Genomic DNA, 23,569 nt, shown 5'->3' with positions numbered 1-23,569 from the left:
TTGAAGCCAAAAAGCCCAGTAAACTTGGTCTCGGAAACACGTCCCTTAAAAGCTAAGAGCATTGTTCATCTCTGTTACTGTGAAACAAATCTCTTAACATATGCATTTTAGGTTCAGTGGCCTTTTTTTTCCGTTTTGGTCAATACTACCTCCTCCAAAACTATGGAAAGTAGAGAGACTGCAGTAGAAAAGGTTCGTTTCACAGTATTGAAGATGAAGAAGTGCCCATAGCTCTTAAGGTACGCATCTTAAAGCCCATGTTTAGTAGACATTTTTGCTATGTATGATCGTTCCTGTCATATCCTTGAATAAATGCCAGCAATGAAAAATGTTTCCAGCTCAAAAATAGCTGATTCTTATGTATTTCCACCTCTGAATTCATAAATGACCATAAAAATGACTGATTAGCTCTCATTTTGGCAATAAAGTAACATGTAATTTTTTAGAGTTTAGATTTTGTTTGGGGAAAATTTTATTTTTGAAATTGGCACTAACAAAACACTATGTTCTTCACCTGTTTGTAGGTTATAAACATATGTACTGTTGCTATGATTCTAAGTTTAATATTGTTTTCACTGTAATTGGTGCAACATTTCTGGTGTTTTTTACAGAGTAAACTTTATTAAATACTGTGAAAACCTGTAAATTCAGTGAATAACATTTGTTACATTGTCATGAAGTAACAGTTTCATTAAAGAAACAGAATCTGACACCTCTTGGAATGACTGCCTAATGGCATTATTTTCATATGAACGTCGGGGACAGGATAAGTAAAGGGCTCCACATATATGTCGTAACACTTGGTCTGTTATACTACAAGAATGGTTGGAAAATAAAAAAATTATATATGGCTTTTGCTGTACCAATGGTATGGTGAGAGATTACAGGCCATATAGATAATTGCTATTTCTGCTTAACTCTTTTTACAAAGGCAGGATTGTCAATGAAAAAAAAGAACAACTCAGTGCCTGAATAATCCACCTGCTGTTTGACCTATCCCACGTTCAGACACTTAGCAGCTCCTACTCCAACCCATAACATTGAGGTAGAAATAGAAGATAAAGACAGTGAAGAAGAAGAACCTAAGGAACTTTACACATCTCATGACCTTGATTTTGAGGAAAACAATAATAAACCACACCAACTGAGTCAACTGGAATCAAGCGATCTCATTTGAGATCTTGGTTTGTCAAAGGAGAAAGCACAACTTTCAGAATCAAGATTACAGCAATGGAATCTTCTCCAATATGTCAGGGTCTCACATTACAGACAAGATCAGAGGAATGTCGTTCCTTACTCTGAAAAGAAAAACAATCTTGTTATTTGCTGTAATATTAATGGTCTGATGAAATCTTTGAATTTGAACTATGATTCTATGGAATGGAGGCTATTCATAGACTCCCCCACGTTAACTTTGAAAGATATTTTACTTCACAATAGCAACCATCTTCCTTTTATTCCTGTTGGTCATAAAGTTCACAGGAAGGCGACTTATGCAAACATGTAAGCCCTCCTTGACTCAATTAGTTATGCTGAACACAAATGGAAAATACTGGTGATCTAACAGTCACTGCTCTTTTCTTGGGATGCAATTAGGCTGCACTAAGTATTGCTACTTTTTATGTATGTGGGACAATAAGGATAGAAAATAACATTATATTCAAGCACACTGGTCTGCAAGAATTTGCTGAGGCTCTCGTGGACCCAACAGATGTTATTCTTCCACCCCTAGATATGAGGTCTCTTCAAAAAATTCCAGAACATTCATAATTTCGCGCCAATGGTGTGTTGGAGGGAAATGAGATTGGCATCCTTGCACATGCCTGTGTTTAATGTGTAACTGTTCATTGTTCTGTCGGTTAGTTATTGTTCAGTGCTGTACTGAGTAGAAAATTGTGTCAAAAAGTTTGTGAATTTCAAGATGGTAGACTTAGAGGAGCAAGGCTTCTGCACTAAAGTTTGCATGAAGCTCAAGAAAACATTTACAGAGAAACAACAAATCATGCAAGTAGCCTACGGTGATGAGTGTTTAAGCTGTTCTCAAGTGTTAAAAATGGTTCATGTGGTTTAAAAATGGCTTGACAGAAGTTAAAGATGACCCTTATTCAAGATGCCCTTTGATGTCTATTAACAATGCTTATGCCAGGGACGTCAATGAAATTGTGAATGCCAATTGAAGACTGACTGTCCAAAAGAAAGCAGAAGAAATGGCACTTCAGTTGGAACACATCATGAAATCCTGACACAGTCCCTTGGAAGGCATTGTGTTGCCATCAAATTTGTCCCATGGCTCAAAGAGTCAGAGAGCAAATGAGAACAAGATGTACCTTGAGAGGATCATAACTGTTGATGAGAAGTGGGTCTACAATTATGATGTTGAGACCAAGGTTCAGTCTTCACAATACATCAGGAATAAATCTCCAAGACCAAAAAAAGCTCGTCTGGCCAGGTCAAATGTCAAAGCCATGCTGATAGTTTTCTTTGACTTTGAGGGATTAGTTCATCATGAATTCATGCCACAGGGACAAACTGTTAATCGGTGGTACTTCGGGACATGTTGCGATGCCTGCAAGAAAATTTCAGAAGGGAACGGCCAGAAATGTGGCAAGACAACTCATGGCCCTTGCATCATGATAAGACCCCCGCACATTCATCCCTATAGGTGCATAACTATTGCAACAACAACAAAAAAATCATCCTCCGTACTCTCCAGACCTGGTCCCTGTGGACTTTTTTCCCCCAAAGCTGCAAACCCTGTTGGAAGAGTGAAGATTTGCAATGATAGATGAGACAAAATAAAATTCACAGAAGGTGTTTCGCACAATCCAGCAAGACGCATACCAGGACTGCTTATGGAAATGGAAACAGCATTGGGAATGGAGTATCAATTGTGGAGGAAAGTATTTCGAAGGAGACCATGCACAATAAGTAAAAGGTAAATACAGAAAACATTTGTGGACAAAGTTCTGAAATTTTTTGAACATATCTCGTATAAAGCTGGGGTTGATTACAAATTCTCTCAAACCAATGAACCAACATGGACATGCCTTTAAGTACTTAAGAGGTAAATCTCTTACATTACATAATGCAAAAGTTGAGAAAGGCAGTTTCCTCTGAGCTGAACTAAGCTATATACCAGCCATAAGCAGTAGTTTACAGTAGTTTACCCACAGTTTTTAAACATCGATAATTAACATGGAATAATATTCTCACAATAAACACACTTTGAAATATTAAGTATTTTCAAAAATGAGATTTAGAAAACTCAATAAAATTCAATTTCAGTTGTTAGGTTAAAAACACCGAATTCTCCAAGATTGCATGAAATTCCTGAAATTCCCTGAGATTTCCCCAATTTTTCTACGTAAAATGTAATTCACCGATAATTCCAGATTTTCCAGAAAAATCGCCACCCTTTCGATCTTCGCTAGTCCGAGCCCGACATCCACCGTCGCCCTGCGACCCTGACTTCACCCGCCTTGCAGTCCACAGTCTCCTCTCCACAGGCTCCCTTACCTCTGCTACATCTCCCCCTCCCAGTCACCTCTCCCCCACACACAATCCCTCAGTGCTGCACACCTCCTGCCTACCTGCTTGGTGTATACGAGCATGTGTGTTACGACACAGACCGTGCTTACTTAGGGCAGGTATTCTTCCTCCACACTCCTCTACCCTCACTCAATGTATCTCAAGATTTCTTGAGGTGCTGGTGGTGGTGGTGCTGCTGCTCACATTGTTCCAGGTGGTAGGTTCATAGGACAAACAGACAGACAGGCAGACAGGCAGGCAGTCTAATACTTGCTACATTAGAGAATGCTGCAGAACAGCAAGAGGATACAGTGATGAAGCAAAACACTGCACACTGTGACACTGAATACTGCCCAGTGGCACTGCTGGCGTGTGATTCAATAAGTAAAGTAACAGATTGATATTTCAAAAATTTTGGAGTATTGTAGAGGATGAAATTCAGAATGTTTCGATTTAAGAAACCTCTAACTGGAAATGTGAAATAAAGTTTCTACAAATGCTGTAACGATGTGCTCGATAAGCTCAAATACTGTTCCTATTGTTGTCGAGTACACGAGGAGCTCTATGTAACCCCAGAGCAAAAAGTCAAGATTGTTGAAGTCCGGGGGAGTACAAAGACCATGGAATTCGGCATCCCCATCACTCTCTGCCTAAAGTTGTCTGTGATACATGGTCTGATCTGACAGTCGAAGTGTGCCAGAGCAATGTTGTTCTGAAATTGCAAACAAGTGTGAAGTTGGAAGGGAACACCCTCCAGAAGTTCAAGTAAGGCATTGTCCAGAATGTTCAAATCCCATGCATTATTCAAATGATGTGGTATATGTGTGGTACAATAAACTGGTCTCCAAGAATTCCAGCCAAAACTCATATGGTAATTTCTCACACGGGTAGTATGTGGACTGTCATGACCCCAGTGGTGACTGTAGCAACTTTATTTAATATTTGTGGCTATAGGTTCATTATATTAAAATGTGCAAAATTTCATCCTTTACAATCTCCTAAATTTTTAAAACAGCATTCTGTTACATGCCGTATAAATGAAAGTGCAGATAATTCCTTTTAAATAACGTATCAACCCCTGCAATTTGTTGAACTGAAATGTCAAAACTTTCAAATTCAAATTCTCTTCCTAGTAGAGCACAAAGCCTAAAAAGATCTTTCTTTCATACTCATTACATTTTTTATTCCCACAATTTTGTAGAAACATGTCCTTATTCAAATCATCCCATAAAGTAATGTGGATTTTCCATATGGATATCACCCTGTCAGCAGGAACAATAATAAATAGTTTTGTAAAAATATTTGCCACATTCAGCCAGTTCACTAAAGAAAATTAATAAACAGATTAACAGTTGCCTTTACGGATGCTAAAATAAAATCATGTAACGAAGAACATTTAATTTTGGTACTAAAAAAGTGGCACCTAACTGTGACAGATGACATACATGCAGCAGCAACAGTATAACAGTAGAGCCAGTGATTTTGTTTACTTTCCCTATTAAGAAGGCGAGAGATCACACCTTCACTTTTTGATCAAATGTATGGCTACATCACAATAAAACCCAGTTTATATACCATTGCAGGCATTATTTCATGTAACAACCTTACTGTTGTGACTCACCAATCTTTCAAAGTGCCTCCGCGCAGTTACGCGCATCCTCTACAACCGGCGCTGTCTGCCAGCCATGCAGCAGCCGTGCCACCTAAGCGGCCAGCCAGCCAGCAGCTGCTAGACTTGGAGTCAGTGCTGATTTGACTGTTACAGTGTACACAGGTCTTACTTTGTTTATTTGATCTGTGACTTACATGTATTGTGTCGTCCTCGAAATATATTTGTTCAACTTGATGTTATAACACTTGCCCCCATCCATGCTAAATGCTTGCATGCTGTAACACAATCACTGACAATTAATGGCAAATTTGATCCACGTGACCAAAATTATGAGGACCCCACAAACATATGGAGCAGTAAAATATTTCCATACATTTCTACACAGTGACAAAATATTCACTAGGTTTCACATCTTACAAGTTCAAAGGTTTGCTGAGATTTCCTCTAGTGCTTACTATCCTACATTGAATTTTGCTGACCAAGAATAACCGACTTCTCTCATTATAATACCACATTTCAATTAATTGTATTTCTTGATTTTAGTTAGCATCTGGTACTGAAATAAAATTACGCAAAGGTATTGCATTCAATTTGCCAGTCTCTGATAACTGATTCTCCACACTGATACGAGTGAATGATCCAGGAAGCAATGCTGCGAGGATAGTAAAATTTTTAAAGAGCTAGGTAGCTAGATGGGAGAGGTGCGTTGGACCTAAACTCAAATGAGATAGTAAGAAAAGACAGATTAACATTAATTCAATTTCACATGGTTTTGGCCTTGCCAGAAGAGAATGGAAGTTCACAGACAGACCCTTCTCTCTCTCTCTCTCTCTCTCTCTCTCTCTCTCCCCCTCCCTCCCTCCCTCCCTCCCTTCCCCCCCCCCCCCCCCCCCACACCAGTCACCTCCTTCCTCCTCCTCATGCGAGAGACGATACAGGCATAAAAGGGGGAATCCACCAACATAAATGACTTTGACAAAGTGCAGCTCGTTGGGTGTGGAACCTGGGAAAGAGCTGGAAAACTTGGTCAGCTGTTTGCATGCCAAGTGTCAATTGTCAATGTGGAAATCTAGTTTAACTCAAGATCAATTACAGACATTTTCAGATACTTTTACGAGTCCTGTGAAGGAATTTTCCATCCAATTTAAAGATATGGTTGATTTATCGATGGACCTGAAAGTGTTTGTTGTGCTCTTTTCAGCTACTATAATAACTGATGATGCTCCATCTGCTGTAGAGTGCGAACTGTTCACATTTCAATGTGATAGTTAATTTAAGGCTAAATATGAATCACAAACAAGCCTATCACATTTTTATGAACATTTTTTGCAAACGGATTTCCCAAATACGCACAAAATAGCTACCAAACTGCTATCGATGTTCAGCTCAAAATATCTGTGTGAAAAATTGTTTTCTCTAACTGATGCACATCTCATTGCAGTTCTGCAAACTGCAAGTGTGAGATTGATTGTATCAAATATAACTTGTCTTCTTCAGTGAAAAGAGATGCAAACCTCCACATCATCTGCTGAATGACATTTCAGATATATAAAAACACATAAGCCTATGTATTGTTTATGGTGAATTATATTAATTCATTTATTTATTTCTGTGCTTAACCTAGAGTCAGTTTGTTGTTCATTGGTTATGCTGCATTCTAAATAAGCTTTTATGATGGTCTGCTGTATTTTCTTGGCTATAGGTAGTAGTAAGAGGAGTATTTAGTTATCAGATGTCAAAGTAATTACTTTTGTTTCCTGCACATAATCTAATGACAGGAATATAATTAAACATGTTTAATTCGCACAATAACCTAATGCACTGAATAGAATGAGACATTAAACACCACAGAAATGTCACAAGTTTATATCTGGTTTGATACGTATCCCTTCGGCAGTTGTTACGGGAAGTTGTGCAAGCAGCTACAAGGTTAACTTCCGCCACGGTGCAAACTCTCCTCTTTTCCCTGCATGAGAAGGAGTGCTGCTCATTGAGCTAATTTGTGCCCACCTCTGCTCCGTCTCTCTTCCCACTGTCTTCTATTATGCTCCTCACGTATTTGGAAATTTCCTCATTCTTTAGTACCCCCTTTAATATTTATATCCACTGCTACCTTCACCTTATTCGTCAATGTCAACATCACATCACACATCTTTGTATTGAATTTTAATCCACACTTCCAAACCAAGTCCTTCCATACTTTAAGTCTGTGTAATACCTCTCCTTCTCTGTTTCCTCATAGGATAAAATCATCAACAATCAGCACTGCTTTCATATTTTCATCTCCCAGTCGCATTGTCGCTCTTGCCATTATCTTGTCTGTAATAGTGACAAAAAGCAGAGAGGAAGTGCACTACTTGCTTCAGCCCATTCTCCTGTTCTAAGCAGTCTGTCTTGTCTCTTCCTACTTCTACTCAACCTACACAACCTTAATACATTTCCTTTATTCTCCTCGTAATCAGCCTTCCAATTCCTCTTTTCTGAAGAGCTTCCCAAATCTAGCTTCTTTTCACATTACCATAAGCCTTCTCACCATCCAGGAATGTAAATGTAAGCTACACCCACAGGCTCTGGTAAGCCCAAATGTACCGACCAACCACCAAGTCATCCTTTGCCAATGGCAACATTAGAGTCCACGCAGGATACAATGGCCAATGTGCAGTGGCCATTTTTTGTCCAAACCACTGGGCCAGTTCATTTATTTGTTCAGAAGAGCAGGCCAACACTGGTTGAATGCTTTTGGCCAGTCAGCGATGCACTGCAATCACAGGATCAAGGTGCAAATCCTGCAATCTTTCTCAAATGATTTTACAGAAACTATTCAGTAAAAAGAATTCATTTTTGTGTTACTTATAGCTTTATGTCAGCTTCATGATGACATGCCCATCATTTCATTAATGGTCATAGTTATTGTGATATTTTCTCTTAAGTAAGATACTCCACGAAATTCAAAAAAGTTTGAAATGAGAAATATGAGCCGCTATGATTTTACATTTGGTGCAGATTACAAAACATGTTGCTGTGTATGAAATTTATCTACCATATTGAAGTTTTCTTTAGACGTGGGTGGAGGGCTCTATCTGTTACCAATCTCAAGAAAACTGATCTGATGTAGCATACCCATTGGCGATGGAAAGTGCCAGTGATAAAGCCAGAATGAAGTATTCCCAACTTTCCTCATACTTCGAAAACAGATTGAGGTACTGAAATGAAATTTTGGCAAATGATGGCACACAAAGAGAAGAGTATTTTGCCATATGGTTATTATGCAAAACTTCATTATCTACCCTGTTATTCAACTAACCACTTTTGATGAAAGAATGTAATTTTCAAGGACCTTCAATACAGCTGACATGAGAAATGCTGTGAGTTTTGGAACAACGTGAGTGAAGGCATTACACATTTATTTTTGTACAGAGGATGTGTGTTTTCATTAGTTATCGACCTTGTGTTTACTCAGTTCCTCACTTAATAAGCTTAATAAACCATTGTTTCAGAATTCTCTCGAACTGCTTCTGCATGACACGTTAGTGAGGTCGCACTGAGTAAACTCCACCGTGTTTCGGCAAAAGAAGCAAATCTTAATGTGACAACATGAGAAATATGTAGGTTTTACTCAAAATTCATCACTTGTGGCACTTCTCTGAATGTTACAAATGGTTAACAAGGCAGGGGAAAATAAACTGCTGATTTTGTTGCATTTTTACTAGAATTCTTTTTAGATATTATACAAAGCAGAGGTGAGTTTAGCTCTTTCTCAACAGTCACAATGCAGATGTGGGGTTTCACCTAATATTTACAAAAAATACGAGCACATGCTTCAGTTTACAATGGCGCTTCCCCTCCGGCACTTGGCATTTCCCTTACAGCCCCTGTCCACAGTCCCCATCACTACCGGTCTCCTCACGCTCGCCTTGCCAATTGTGCATCTACTGGCCACGTTATTTTGTACGTAGTCTACCTCTCACATCCACACATTGATGCCAATGCTGGCACCGACAATGGTCAATATTTGTGGGACAGTGTCCACAAACTGAAGCCAACATTCAGTCAAACTTGTATACAGCGAATGTAAACATGCCTCGTGCACGGATCACGGCCAGTTGATTTGCAGTTTTGAGTGTGAATAATATTGCTCCACTGTTCCCGAGACATTTCGAAAAACATAACTTGAAAATAATTATGATGATGACAACTGAATGAACAAACAAATTTGGTTTTGCAATGGCAAAAACAGAAAGCAAACAACGTTGGTGCCAATATGTCATTGGCATATCAGTATTGGTCCACCGTGCTTTGATGCTCAGTCAAAATACCGACAAGTGACAGACTCGTATCGATATTGTGGCCAACATCGGTTCCGATGCTATTTTATCGATTCGCACATTTGATTGACACTGTTGGTGCCGATGTTGGCCCCAATGTGTGAACCCGGCCTTAGACGCTGTACAGCGTGGGGTCAGCACACTGCTCTACTGGTTGTTGTCAGTTTTTGTGACCTGGAACCACTACTGTACGGTCAAGTAGCTCGTCAACTGCCCTACAATGCTGAGATAAATCCATACCATTTACCCCCAATAAAGAAATATTCCTGGCAGTACTGGGAACTAAACCCAGGTCCTCCACATGGCAGTCAACTACTGTAGGCTGGCTATCCAGCTATGGATACGGACAAAGCCTACGAACAGCATTACCGTGTCTTCACTGTGTTCGTAATGTCTCTCTTGAAGCTGACTTACATTAAAAATTAGACCCACTCTTTTCTTTCAAAATTATGAGCAAAAAGGAATTCAGTACATCTTACGAGACCAACACATATCATAGAAGTGACAAGTTTTAAGATTTATTTTACACTTTTGCTAGAAATCTTTCATTGTTTGTAATTTAAAAAAATAATAAACTCAAAAAGTATATTGTTCCTTCAGCAAAATGTTGTTGTTGTTGTTGTGGTCTTCAGTCCTGAGACTGGTTTGATGCAGCTCTCCATGCTACTCTATCCTGTGCAAGCTTTTTCATCTCCCAGTACCTACTGCAACCTACATCCTTCTGAATCTGCTTAGTGTATTCATCTCGTGGTCTCCCTCTACGATTTTTACCCTCCATGCTGCCCTCCAATACTAAATTGGTGATCCCTTGATGCCTCAGAACATGCCCTACCAACCGATCCCTTCTTCTGGTCAAATTGTGCCACAAACTTCTCTTCTCCCCAATCCTATTCAATACTTCCTCATTAGTTACATGATCTACCCATCTAATCTTCAGCATTCTTCTGTAGCACCACATTTCGAAAGCTTCTATTCTCTTCTTGTCTAAACTATTTATCGTCCATGTTTCACTTCCATACATGGCTACACTCCATACGAATACTTTCAGAAATGACTTCCTGACACTTAAATCAATACTGGATGTTAACAAATTTCTCTTCTTCAGAAACGCTTTCCTTGCCATTGCCAGTCTACATTTTATATCCTCTCTACTTCGACCATCATCAGTTATTTTGCTCCCCAAATAGCAAAACTCCTTTACTACTTTAAGTGCCTCATTTCCTAATCTAATTCCCTCAGCATCACCCGACTTAATTAGGCTACATTCCATTATCCTTGTTTTGCTTTTGTTGATGTTCATCTTATATCCTCCTTTCAAGACACTGTCCATTCCATTCAACTGCTCTTCCAAGTCCTTTGCTGTCTCTGACAGAATTACAATGTCATCGGCGAACCTCAAAGTTTTTATTTCTTCTCCATGAATTTTAATACCTACTCCGAATTTTTCTTTTGTTTCCTTTACTGCTTGCTCAATATACAGATTGAACAACATCGGGGAGAGGCTACAACCCTGTCTTACTCCCTTCCCAACCACTGCTTCCCTTTCATGTCCCTCGACTCTTATAACTGCCATCTGGTTTCTGTACAAATTGTAAATAGCCTTTCGCTCCCTGTATTTTACCCCTGCCACTTTTAGAATTTGAAAGAGAGTATTCCAGTCAACATTGTCAAAAGCTTTCTCTAAGTCTACAAATGCTAGAAACGTAGGTTTGCCTTTCCTTAATCTTTCTTCTAAGATAAGTCGTAAGGTCAGTATTGCCTCACGTGTTCCAGTGTTTCTACGGAATCCAAACTGATCTTCCCCGAGGTTGGCTTCTACTAGTTTTTCCATTCGTCTGTAAAGAATTCGTGTTAGTATTTTGCAGCTGTGACTTATTAAGCTGATAGTTCGGTAATTTTCACATCTGTCAACACCTGCTTTCTTTGGGATTGGAATTATTATATTCTTCTTGAAGTCTGAGGGTATTTCGCCTGTTTCATACATCTTGCTCACCAGATGGTAGAGTTTTGTCAGGACTGGCTCTCCCACGGCCGTCAGTAGTTCCAATGGAATATTGTCTACTCCGGGGGCCTTGTTTCGACTCAGGTCTTTCAGTGCTCTGTCAAACTCTTCACGCAGTATATTCTGAGGAATTCTGGTATGCAGGAATGACGCCAATTCATAAATTGTTCTGGGCTATTATGTCACGGTCGAATGGATTTCACCAGGGGGAGGCAGGCGGAAGATTAAATTTTTGTGACGTGGCAGTTTTCAAGAAGAAAGATGGTAGCTTGGGCCACACGGCTTACCGAAAACCCGTGCACACAAACTGATACCTACACCAAGATTTGAACCACCACCCACAACAAAAGAGAGGCATCATAAATATGTTGGCGGACAGAACAAGGAAAATCTTCGAACCAGAGCTGCTTGATGCAGACTTTAAAAATCTCACCAATGCAGTGCTCGAGAACGGTTATTTGTTCACTGAGGTGAAAAAAATGTTAAGACCACCATGTAGAAATTATAGCAATTCTCAAGTCCCGGTGAAATTGAAAGTTTTCCTTTATTCATTAAGGACATGACTGACTGCACACGAAAAATCCTGAAAAAGCAGACCATCGCAGTAATCTACACACCTATATGGAATATTCAAGATCATCTAAAATTCGCTGAGGATACTCATCAACTGCTGGAAAAAGTTGGAATTTATACGATTCCATGTAGTTGTGGGGAGGTGTACATGGGTACTACAAAAAGAACTGTCAGAAAATGACTCAAAGAGCACAAGGGCAATCATAGAAGTGGGGAGATTGACAGATCAGCTGTTGCGGAATGTGGCTTACAGCCAGATCACCAGGACTCAAGTACTGGCAGCCACAAGTGAGCACCATGAAAGGCTATACAGAGAAACCATAGAGGTTGCAAAACACAACAGGAATTTTCAACAGGAAGGAGGAGGGCGTGAAATTGAATGACATTTAGATTTCAGTGCTGAAGCTGACGTGTACCTATCTTCCACTACTGGATGGTAGCAACAGTAGATGATGGCAGTCGACAACAGCCAATTGCGCTCACTTATTCGAAACATGACGTCACACCACTGCGCGGAGCAGAATTTTGCTGTAGACAGTAGCGAGCCAGAGTGTGAAAACAAAGCTAATATCCCCCTTGAAAACATCATTTGTAGATGGGGATGAAACGGGTTTTAAGGTGAAATCCATGCGACCACGGCACAACAGCCCAGAACATTTTATTGACTGTGGCACTTCCGGCCGTGAAAGACACTTTGTTCCAACCACCTTTGTTAGTAGACTGTAAAATCTGCTCAGGACAGACAAAACTTTGAAGCTGGGGTAATGTGCAGCTTAGATATATGTGACAGAGGTCATTTTTGACACCCTAGTGGTGACAAGAGCCACTCATATTTATTTTATTTAATGTAAGTTTTTTTTCTGGAACTGTTTTGGGCACACCGCATTCCATTCTCCTTACATCACGTACTTTCCATTAAGCTTGGACTGCCATAAAGTTGAGAGAGTACACCTTTCATAAAAACAAGGCATGACATCTCTAAGCAGTTACCTACAGTATTCTTTTTCACACAATGTCAGATGGTTGACCACCCTCACAAATACAGTGTGTAGGATGGTTCATAGCACAATATTTACTTTGCTATGTGTAAGCTGTAATGTGAACAGCACAATCATTCTGTAATAGGTTGTTCCCTGTACCAACAAACAAGAAGTTATACGAAAGAAGTAAATGGTTGTCCAATATCCAGACACAATTGTTAATCAACCTTATGTTAATTTCACATCACTTTTTTTGTCTGCTTTTAGGACTGTCTCACACTGTAAACTTTGTGCCTCACACATGTTCACCATACTTAAGTGCAAGGTTCAAGTTATCTTTTAACATGTTACGTTTCCCACTGGTTTCACTTGTTTTAACTGTTCTAATGTTGGTTTAATTTAACTCTCTCTAACTTGCCTATTTTGTTTTCTGAATAAGTTAAGAGACTACATGGATGATTAATATTATACCACTGACTACACCTGCTGTAAGTATGTTTCAAAAACTGACAAAGTTTCTACTGTTCCAATTTATTTCGTACTTTGTTATGTTACAAAGTTGGTGTTTCTTTTGTTATCTATCAATAATCAACACGTGGTGTGTCCAAAATCGGTTCAGCTAAAAGATTCAAGAAACAAATTAAATTTAACATAAGCAACTTTTGTTGAAACTCACATATCAACAATGACCTCCACCACAAAACCAAAGTTTTATGGTGTGCTAATTCTCCTCCTTTGTTGGCTGCTGTTATTATTGTTGTTATTTTTAAGTATCCCTTTCTAAGGTTGTTACTCTCAGCTGCTGTCATAAACTTTTGTGGTTCGTGCAGAATAGCATGAAAATAATTGCTGCCCACTCTAGCCATAATTACTGCCTCTTTACCTAGCACTTATATAATTTCCCGCTCATTCAATAAATGGGTATATCTGTGTGAACAACTACAATAAACAGTGGATATAAGCCAGCAGTCGAGTACACAGAAATTTTGCAGTGATACGAGTGCAATGTGCCAGTGTCGGTCACTGCTGCACCTACCCTGGAACATTACAGGAGTTTGAGTTAGTAAAAACTTCATTATACCCAAACCAGTTTTAGGGACGATTTGCCAACACAATGGGATTTTATCCATTTCCTTATTGGTACACACCACATTTTCTCAAATGGCACTTCGTATCAAGGGTGCCTATTTGTAAGGTGACTACTTAGGAAATGTGTGGCATGGCAGCTGGTGCCAGCCTACAAGTCCATAGGTCTGGGGTTTAATAACCAGTCAGTACTAAGACTATTCCTGTCACTTGTCACTCTTTCACACATGGTGACAACTTGTCCAAGTGAAAACTGCGGAGTCATGGTGTGCTTTGTACCCCATATTGAACTGTAGGATTCCTCCTAACAGGTCGGATAATTCGGGAAGGAGAGTGAGTACCATCTTTCACAGGATTGTGTCTCATAAAGCACTGTGTGGTTATAATTAGAGCACAGGTGCATGCACAAACCCTGTGGCATTCACCCTACTACAGCGAGCAAGAGAGAGGCTAAATAAACTTCACACAGCTCAGCAGAAGTTGCCAAATGTGACAAACATTACCATGAAATATGACAAGGCTGCCTTGTGACTCATATGGTCATGCCAATAGTACTCGTTCATGAGCAGATCGCAACACTGCCATGTACGCAGGCTCTGTGCATTTCCTGCACTCACCACTACACCTTGCACTATGTCATTGGGGAGCTGACTGCCACATTTCCTCAGTGCTGTGCATCTGCTGGGTCACAGTCGGCAAGTCTCACCCACATAACAGTGAATGAGGCAGTTCTCCAGCTCAAATCAACACAGGCATCAATAGTGACTATAATTCTATTTTATTTCTAAAACATCACCATTATGCCAGAAAATTCTGTAGCAAAAGAAGCTTATGTGAATATTATTTGGAGTGATATGAAGCCGTAGATAGCAATGGTGGTGCTTGGAACTCTAAATGTGTTTCAGCGAGACAGTGCACCAGCCCACATGACCCGTTTGGTACAAAACCGTACGTCTGGCAATTGCGATACATTTTGGTCTTAGGAGTATAGGTCTCCAAACACCCAAAATTTAAATTTCTTGGGTTATACGTATGGAGCATAGTTGACATGGGCTCCAACAAATTGCAACATCCTAACGTAATGTAATTGACAACCATCATTACGACAGCACTGTGACACAGACTCAGATATCTACCATCAGGCAAGTGCGAACTTCAGATTGATATCAGATGCCATTATTTGAGCTAAAGGGGCTACATTGCATCATTGTGCTCTACTGAGATCGCAGCATGGGTACTGTGGACAAAGGATTTTTTAAAACATTGAGTTTACAATATTTCACTAATAAAATTATATTTACAGAAACAAAAATTTTGCCAGACATTTGTGAAGCACCGTGTACTTGGGCACAGTAATTTGAAAATACTGCAGTAGCCCATAACTGTACTTGCAATGTCGGCCTGAAAATTGTACACAACATTAGCACAACTCACCATATCGAGGTTCAGCCTGTCATTATCTGGCTTTTCTCTGACACCACCACGGATTTCAGAGTTGTCCGTTCCACGTTCTAGCAGGTTCGAAATGTCAGCAGTCGGGATCATCCATGCGTCTCTTTCCTGAGGCACATTATCCTTTCTGACAGTTCTGTCACCACAATCTTCTTTCTTCTCATCTGCCTTCTCCACCCACTCTTCTTCGTCATCATCCTCTCCGTCACTGTCCTGTCAGAAACCATAAAACTGGTATCAATAATTTAGTAAATATATGTCAATGAGTTCAGTCCCAGTAGAGAAAACTGTCCACAAAAGTGAAAAATTCAGGCCTGAACTGCAAACTATTAGACGGCAGTCCAGCAAACAATTATTAGAGTGTTAGCCAATGTTCACTGAGTTAGAGTAGACCAGTGTTCAGAACTTTTGCCACAGTACCACATATGTTCATCACCCAAAGATAAGTATTTATTTTGTACATTATTTTAATAAATGATTATTAATAATTTCTTATTGTGTTGTCCATCGTAAAAGCTAAGATGATAATCTGGGAAGCAAGAGAAAGAGTTATCCATTTCCTGAATGGATAACTCATTCTGCAAAAACATTTCTTACAGAAAGCAAATGGGTTTGACAAAGTACTGCAACAAATGGGATTTGGAACACTTTCTTTGTCCACCCACATTTTACTTATTTCCCTTCCATTTTTACCATCTGAGGACCATGTGATAATGTCAATTCCTTCTCATCTGCTGTCTTCTACTCTTCCAATATTCTCTCACATTTCTACCATGTCTGTTTTTTAATTCTTCAGATTGCTTCACACTTGTTGCCTTACTACTTCCTTCTGAAAATATATCTTTCTCTTGCTTCTTTGGCTTCTGTGTTGAGTACTTCTAAATCTGTTTTAATTCCTCTCATTCAGCCTGTTGTTAAGTTCTTTTCCCAGAGATACTTGCAGCGTGTTTTGTCAGCAAATTGCAATTTATCTCGCATAAATGTCAAAAACTGCAGACTATGCTGAAGCAGTATGGATAACTGTACTGTAGGTGCAACCACAAGCAGGAGTATCTGTGGAGAGGCCAGGCAAATTTGTGAGCCTAACAGGAGAATGTCGTCAACACGAAAAACAAAACTCTCATTATAGGGATTGGAGGGTGGAATGTTAGATCCCTCAACCCAGTAGGAAGGTCACAGAATTTAAAAAGAGAAATGGATAGGTTGAAGTCAGATGTAGTGGCAATTAGTGAAATGTGATGGTAGGAAGAACAAGACTTCTGCTCAGGTGAGTACAGGGTTAGAAATACAGATTCAAACAGGGGTAGTGAGGAATTGGCATAATAATGAATAAAAAAACTAGGAATGCGGGTAGACTACTATGAACAGCATAGTGAACACATTTTTGAGGCCAAGATAGACGGAAAGCCAACATTTACCACAGACGTACAAATGTATATGCAAACCAACTAAGCAGGTGCAAAAAACGGAAGAACGTACGATGAGATAAAGAAAAGTATTTGGATAGTTAAGAAAAATGAAAATTTCATTGTGATGAGTGACTGAAATTTGAAGATGGGGAATGGAAGAGAAAGAAAAATAGTAAAAGAGTACGGACTGGGGTGAAGGAATGGAAGAGGGAGCTTCCAGGTAGAATTTTGCTCAGAGCGTAAGTTTATTACTGCACTTGGCTTAAAAATCATGAAAGGAAGTTGTCTATGTGGAAGAGACCAGGGGGTGCTGGAAGGTTTCAGATTGACTACAAAACCATGAAGCCAGTGACTTTGAAACCAGATTTTTAAATGTTCCTACAGGCAGACCACAAATTACTGGCCACGAACTTCAAGTTAAAACTGGAATTATGTCAAAAATTAGGAAATTATGGAAATAGGATGTTAGGCAATGACTCACTGAAACAGAAGAAGGGAATACAACAGATGACAAATGGGTAGCTTTCAGAGATGAGAGATTGAAGACAGCAGAGGATCAAAAAGGTAAAAAGACAAGGTGTAGTATATATCTTGGATAATATGGAAGATATTGAATTTAACTGATAAAAGGAGAAAATTTAAAAATGCAGCAAATGAAGCGAGCAAAAGAGAATGGAAACATCTAAAAAATAAGATTGGCAGAAAGTGCAGAATGGCTAAGCAGGAACGGCTAGAGAACAAATGTAAAGTTGCAGAAGTATATAAAACTAGGATAATAGTAGATATCACCTACAGAAAAATTAAAGAGGCATTTCAAGGAAAGAGAAGCAACTGTTTGAATATCAAGAGCTCAGATGGACAACCAGTACAATCAAAGAAGGAGAAGCTGACAAAGGAAAGGAATATATAGATGAACTATACAGCAGAAACGAGATTGAAGGTAATATTATAAAAAGGGAATATGACACGGATGAAAATGAGATGGGAGCTATGATGCTGCAAGAAGGATTTGATAGAGCACTGAATAACTCAAGGCTAAACAAGGCTCTTGGAGTACACAACAATCCCTGACAAGTATCAAGATACTTCAGAGAGCCAGTCATGACAAAATTATTCCATCTGGTGTACAAGACATGTGAAGCAGGTAAAATTCCCTCAGAGTTAAAGAAAAACATAATAATTCCAATTAAAAAGAAAGCAGGTGCTCACGGGTGTATATAATGCTGAACTACCAGTTTTACAAAACAGACATCAATTCCGGAATGAAGCACTGGCAGAAGTAAAGCTATGTGGACGGATCTTGAGTTCTGTTCAGGTAGCTCAGCTGCTAGAGCATTTGCCTGCAAATGGCAAATGGCCTGGGTTCTAGTCCCAGTCCAGCAAAATGTTTTAATCTGCCAGGAAGTTTCACTGGCATGAATTATTTACAAAAGAATGAGAAACACTTGTTCCAGAAAAATGAAGGAAAATGTGAGGCAATAATGATCCTGCAATCTATCTTAGAAGCTAGGTTAAAGGAAGGCAAATCAATGTTTATAGTACTTGCAGACTCAGAGAAAGCTTTTGAGAATGTTGACTGGAATTTTAAAAATTCTGAAGGCATAGGGGACAAAATGCAGGGAGTGAAAGATTGTATACAGCTTGTCCAGAAACCAAACTGCAGTTATAATTGTTGAATGTCATTAAAAAGAAGCAGTAGTTGAGAAGGGCGTGAGACACAGTTTTAGCCTATCCCCGATAATATTCAATCTGTATAGTGAGCAAGCAGTAAAGGAAACCAAGGAGAAATTTGGAAATGGAATTAAAGTATAAGGAAAAGAAATAAAAAACTATCAGGTTTGCTGATCACATTGTAATTCTGCCAGAGAGACTTTGAAGAGCAATGGAATGGGTATTGTCTTGGAAATAGGTTATAACAGAAGTGTCAACTAAAATGAAATGAGGGTAATGGAATGTTGTCTAATTAAATCACATGGTGCTGAGAGAATTATATTAGGAAATGAGATATTAAAATTAGTAGATGAATTTTGTTATTTGGGCAGTATAATAACTGATAACAGCCAAAGTGAAGAGGATATAAAATGCTGACTGGCTACAACAAGGAAAGCATTTCTAAAAAAGAGGAATTCGTTAATTTTGAATGTAAATTTAAATGTTAGGAAGTCTTTTCTGAAAGCATTTGTCTACAGTGTTATCGTGAATGGAAGTGCAATGTGGACTGTTCAGACAAGAAAAACACAGAAGCTATTGAAGTGTGGTGCTATAGAAGAATGCTGGAGAATAGATGGATAGATATTGTAATTAATGAAGAGGTACTGAACAAAATTGGGGAGACAAGAACTTTGTGACACTAATTGATTAGAAGACAGTATCAGTTGATAGGAGACTTTCTAAGGCATTAAGGAATGGTCAGTTTAGAGTATTAAAGGGAAGTGTCTGGGGTAAAAACTGTAAAGGCAGACCACGGAATGAATACAGTAAACAAGTTCAAATGGATATAGGTTGCAGCAGTTTTTCAGAGATGATGAGGTATGCAGAGGATAAAGCAGCATGGAGAGCTGCATCAAATTAGTCTTCAGACTGAAGACCATAACAACAAATGTCAAAATAATATCATCCTTCTTTTCCTTGTTGTTTCTGTTATTTGTTTTCTGTGTTCTCGTACATTTCATCACTACTTCATGATGGTTTCTGTGCTTCTTACTGCATCTGAAATTTTCCTTGACAGCCTTCTTCTTAGTATTTCTGGCTAGGCATTTGCTTACATAATGCATTCTGGTTTCACTACTGTGTTGTAATGCATTATTTTTGCATTTCTTGATATGCACTTCTCTATGTGAATAAATCATATTATTCCACATGCTCTCTCCAGCGGTGTGTATGCCCTTTTTACTTATTTATTTATTTATGCATTTCTCTTGCCTGGGAAGATCAGGGGCTTCGGAACATCCCTTACATCAAAATTTCTATAGTGTACGCTACGATTTTCATAAGACATGAGCGGTAGCTAAATAATGATGATGACAATAAAAAATGAGTCTACAGAACTTACGAAACTTTATTCTTATTAGTACTGTGTTAAGGAATTTCCTTATTACATCTTTGTCGAACATGAGTAAATGATATTTAACGCAAATGTTTGGCAGCGCTACAGAAGGAATCAATGTGGAGAAGAATCCGATGGGCCAGAGGAAGTGGCAAAACTGGGGGAGATTAGGAGATGGGATGGAAAGAAGAAAACAGGAAAAGAATAGGACAAGGAAAGTATGACACATTTACAATGTGACAGAGACTGGTTCCCCTACGACAGAAGGCAGACAGATGGGATGCTCCAAGAGGTAGACTATGCTGAGTACAAGAGATAGAAGGTATAACAGATAAAGATTTTGTCTGCTCTCGAACACAGAGCGGTTTCGCATAACACACGGGTTCTGTGTACCTTGTTCCAGAGTTTTATGGATGAAATGGAAAGTGAGACGAAGAACAATTTTGTTTAATCCAAAGGCACAACCAAGATGCCAGCCTTATCTGTTCTGTTATTGCAAAATTTAGTTTTATGACCAAATTTTACATTTTAGATGTCACTGTTAGATCTCATCACCTTTCTGAGTATGGTACCACTGTTCAGGTCACAATTTAGCTTCCACAATGTGTGAATGGAGCGAAATACGGTGTTTAATCACAATTAATGGTTGTGTATAGCAGAAAGAAGTCTTATGTGTAGAAGGATAAGCCAAATGTGAAGTCAAAAAGTGAATCATAGTTTTAGTGTCACAAATTAGTTCTAATACCATTACTGTATTTTCCTCATGAATAACAGCAGGTAAGTAAATATTCATATTTTAGTATATTTACAACATTTATGTATCAATATACATCGATCAGCCAAAACTATATGACCACCAAGTTATTATCGATATAAACTAGTCCAAGTGATACCAGCATCACTTGGCGAGAAATTACTGCTAGTCAGACACGCACAGTGCCCACGTAGTACCATTGAGCGTGCCGTCCGTGCGTAGAATGGGGAAGACGTACAATCTACCTAAGTTTGATCGAGGGCGGATTGTGATGGAACTGAGCGACTTGCCGGGTGTTCGAGGAATGCTGTGGCAAGTATCTTCAACATACGGCAAAACTGAGGAGAAACCACGTCCACGTGTCGAGGGGTCGGATGGCCACTTCTCGTTACAGGTGGCGAACATCATAGGCTGGGCAGATTGGTAGAGCAGGACAGGCAGTAAACTGTGCTGCAGCTAACATCAGGCTTTAATGATGGGCCGAATACAAGTGTGTCCAAACACACAGAGCTCCGAATACTCCTAACGACGGGGCTCCACAGTCGACAACCCGAGCGTGTGCCAACGTTAACACCGGGACATCGGCAACTACAACCGAAATGGGCACGTGTCCATCTGCACTGGACTTGCGCAATGGCAAAGCATTGCACAATTTGACGAGTCCTTAATATCTTCTCGATCCTGCCCATGGGAGCGCACGAATCCGTCGTCTTCGAGGGGAATACCACCTCGACACTTTTTCTGTGGGGCGGGGAGAAGCTGGTGGCTAGTGGTGCTCTGAAGAATATTCACATGAGCATCCGTGGGTCCAATGGAGCCCGTGCAAGGCACATGATGGCCAAGGAGTATCCCACACTGGTTGCAGATCAAATACCCCTTCACGATGATCACTTTTCGCAATGACAGTGGCATTTTTCAACAAGATAATGTGCCGTGCCACATGGCCAGGAGTGTGGTGGAGTGATTCAAGGAACGAAGTGATGAGCTCCAATTGACGTGCTGGCCTCCCAAATTGCCAGATCAGAACCCAACTGAACCCACCTGGGATGGACTGAATGTGGCGTCAGAGCTCATGGGCCCCCCCTCCCTGTAATTTACGGGAATTAGACGACGTGTGTGTGTGTGTGTGTGTGTGTGTGTGTGTGTGTGTGTGTGTGTGGGCGCGCGCGCAGATGTGGTGCTGACACCCTCCAGCGACCATCCGAGGCCTCACTGCTTTCGTACCGTGATGTGTCACCGATGTTATCTACACGAAAGGTGGACATAGCGACTATTAAAATGGTCATAATTTTCTGGCTGATTAGTGTATTTGTGCCCTGGGGAAAATCAGTCTGAGTTCCAGAGAAATGTAGTAACATATGATGCAATACTAACTCTATCACTTAGCTTACAAGAAAGACTGAACAAAGGCAAACGTACATATATAGTATTTATAGATTTAGAGAAAGACTTTGACAATGCTGACAGAAAAACTCTCTTTGAAAATCTAAAGGAAAAGAGAGAAAATTCGTGGACAGATTATTTACAACCTGAACAGAAACCAGACTGCAGTTACAAGAGTTGAAAGGCATGACACTGGGAGCAAAGAGACGAGAAGGCAGGATGATAGGGTTGTAGACTATACCCCACCTTATTCATTCTGTACGCTGAGCAAGCTATGAAAGAAACCGAGGATAAATTTGAAAAAATTAAAACTTTGAGGTTCAACCGTACACACTGTAATTCTATCAGAGATGGCACACGAACCTGGATAGTGAGTCGAACAGAGTACATCGTCTCGTGAAAACACGTTGTAAGATGAATGTCAACAAAACCAAAACAAGATCAAGGAGTTGAAGTCGAATTAAATCAAATGATGCTTAGTGAATTACATTAGCAAATGAAATCCTGAAAATAGAAGATGAGTTTAGCTACCAAAATAACCTCTGATTTTTCATCTCAATGTGGGAAAGCATACTTCAGCTGGTCGACAGGCACAGGTCGGCACAGGTACGCTCGAGCGTGTCTAACATCGTCGTCACTCGAGACAGCAAAAGCCTGAAAAATAGGGCAGTAGTGGAGCACAATTTCAATGAGGAACAGGGGATGACATTTGATGAGATGCTAATATTTACCAGTACGTCCAGTTTCTGGAACACTATTTGTGAGAAACTCTCAACTACTGCTTCCCTTTAATGTACTTCGACCATTATAATTACAGTTCGGTTTCTGTACAATGTTTGAAACTATGTCCAAGGGCTAGTTGATTGAGAGAGACAACAGTTTTCCTCTTAGCAGAAGATGGAATCCTGTATTATCCTACATCAAAGCACAACACTCTTCAGTGTGGCTGGCCCGAGTGTTTGAGAATAGTGTTTGATTACGATACATCATTGGTGACGGCACCTACTGTGGGCAAAATCACAAACCTAGTCTCGGGGGCAGAACCTGCGGTTGGCACTGCATGTAGTGTGTATGGCAAGGAGTCCACATACACCAACGGTTTTCAGTGCCGGCATCAGTTTTCGGCAGGGCTCGGCACTAGCACCTCTCCTGAAGATGACGGACGAAAGGATCACCATTACACCTCGCTGTGTTGATTTTAGGATCTGGCAGCAAACCCAAGTGTTCTGAAAGCCTACCTATCAGCAGTACAGCTGTTTCGCCTCGTGTGCTGTATCAATGTAACTCGCATGAGCCCTCAAACTTGTCATGCGAACAAAAAGACTGATAACTGCTTTAATTTGTCTTTTGTATCATAAACTATTAACAGTTGCCAAATCATAGTCCAACTTGGACTCAGAGAGGTACCTGATAATCTAT

General features: G+C 39.8%; 1 protein-coding gene across 4 annotated transcripts in view; it reads right to left on the bottom strand.

The window, feature by feature from the left end:
• LOC124550995 (CWF19-like protein 2) overlaps window positions 1–23,569 on the bottom strand; it is a 184,478-nt gene that overhangs the window by 143,333 nt on the left and 17,576 nt on the right. For all 4 annotated transcript variants that reach the window (XR_006967752.1, XR_006967751.1, XR_006967753.1 and 1 more), the window contains exon 3: window positions 15,541–15,771. Coding sequence is in view for 1 of the 4 variants with exons in the window: in XM_047125827.1 (XP_046981783.1) it covers window positions 15,541–15,771 (231 nt within the window). In the remaining 3 variants the exon portion in view is untranslated. The remainder of the gene's footprint in view (window positions 1–15,540; window positions 15,772–23,569) is intronic.

The sequence above is a fragment of the Schistocerca americana genome, chromosome 9 (genome assembly GCF_021461395.2).
Source record: "Schistocerca americana isolate TAMUIC-IGC-003095 chromosome 9, iqSchAmer2.1, whole genome shotgun sequence".
In the NCBI taxonomy this organism is placed as follows: domain Eukaryota; kingdom Metazoa; phylum Arthropoda; class Insecta; order Orthoptera; family Acrididae; genus Schistocerca; species Schistocerca americana.
Note: the sequence above shows the minus strand (reverse complement) of the source record. Positions and strands in the feature narration are given on the sequence as shown.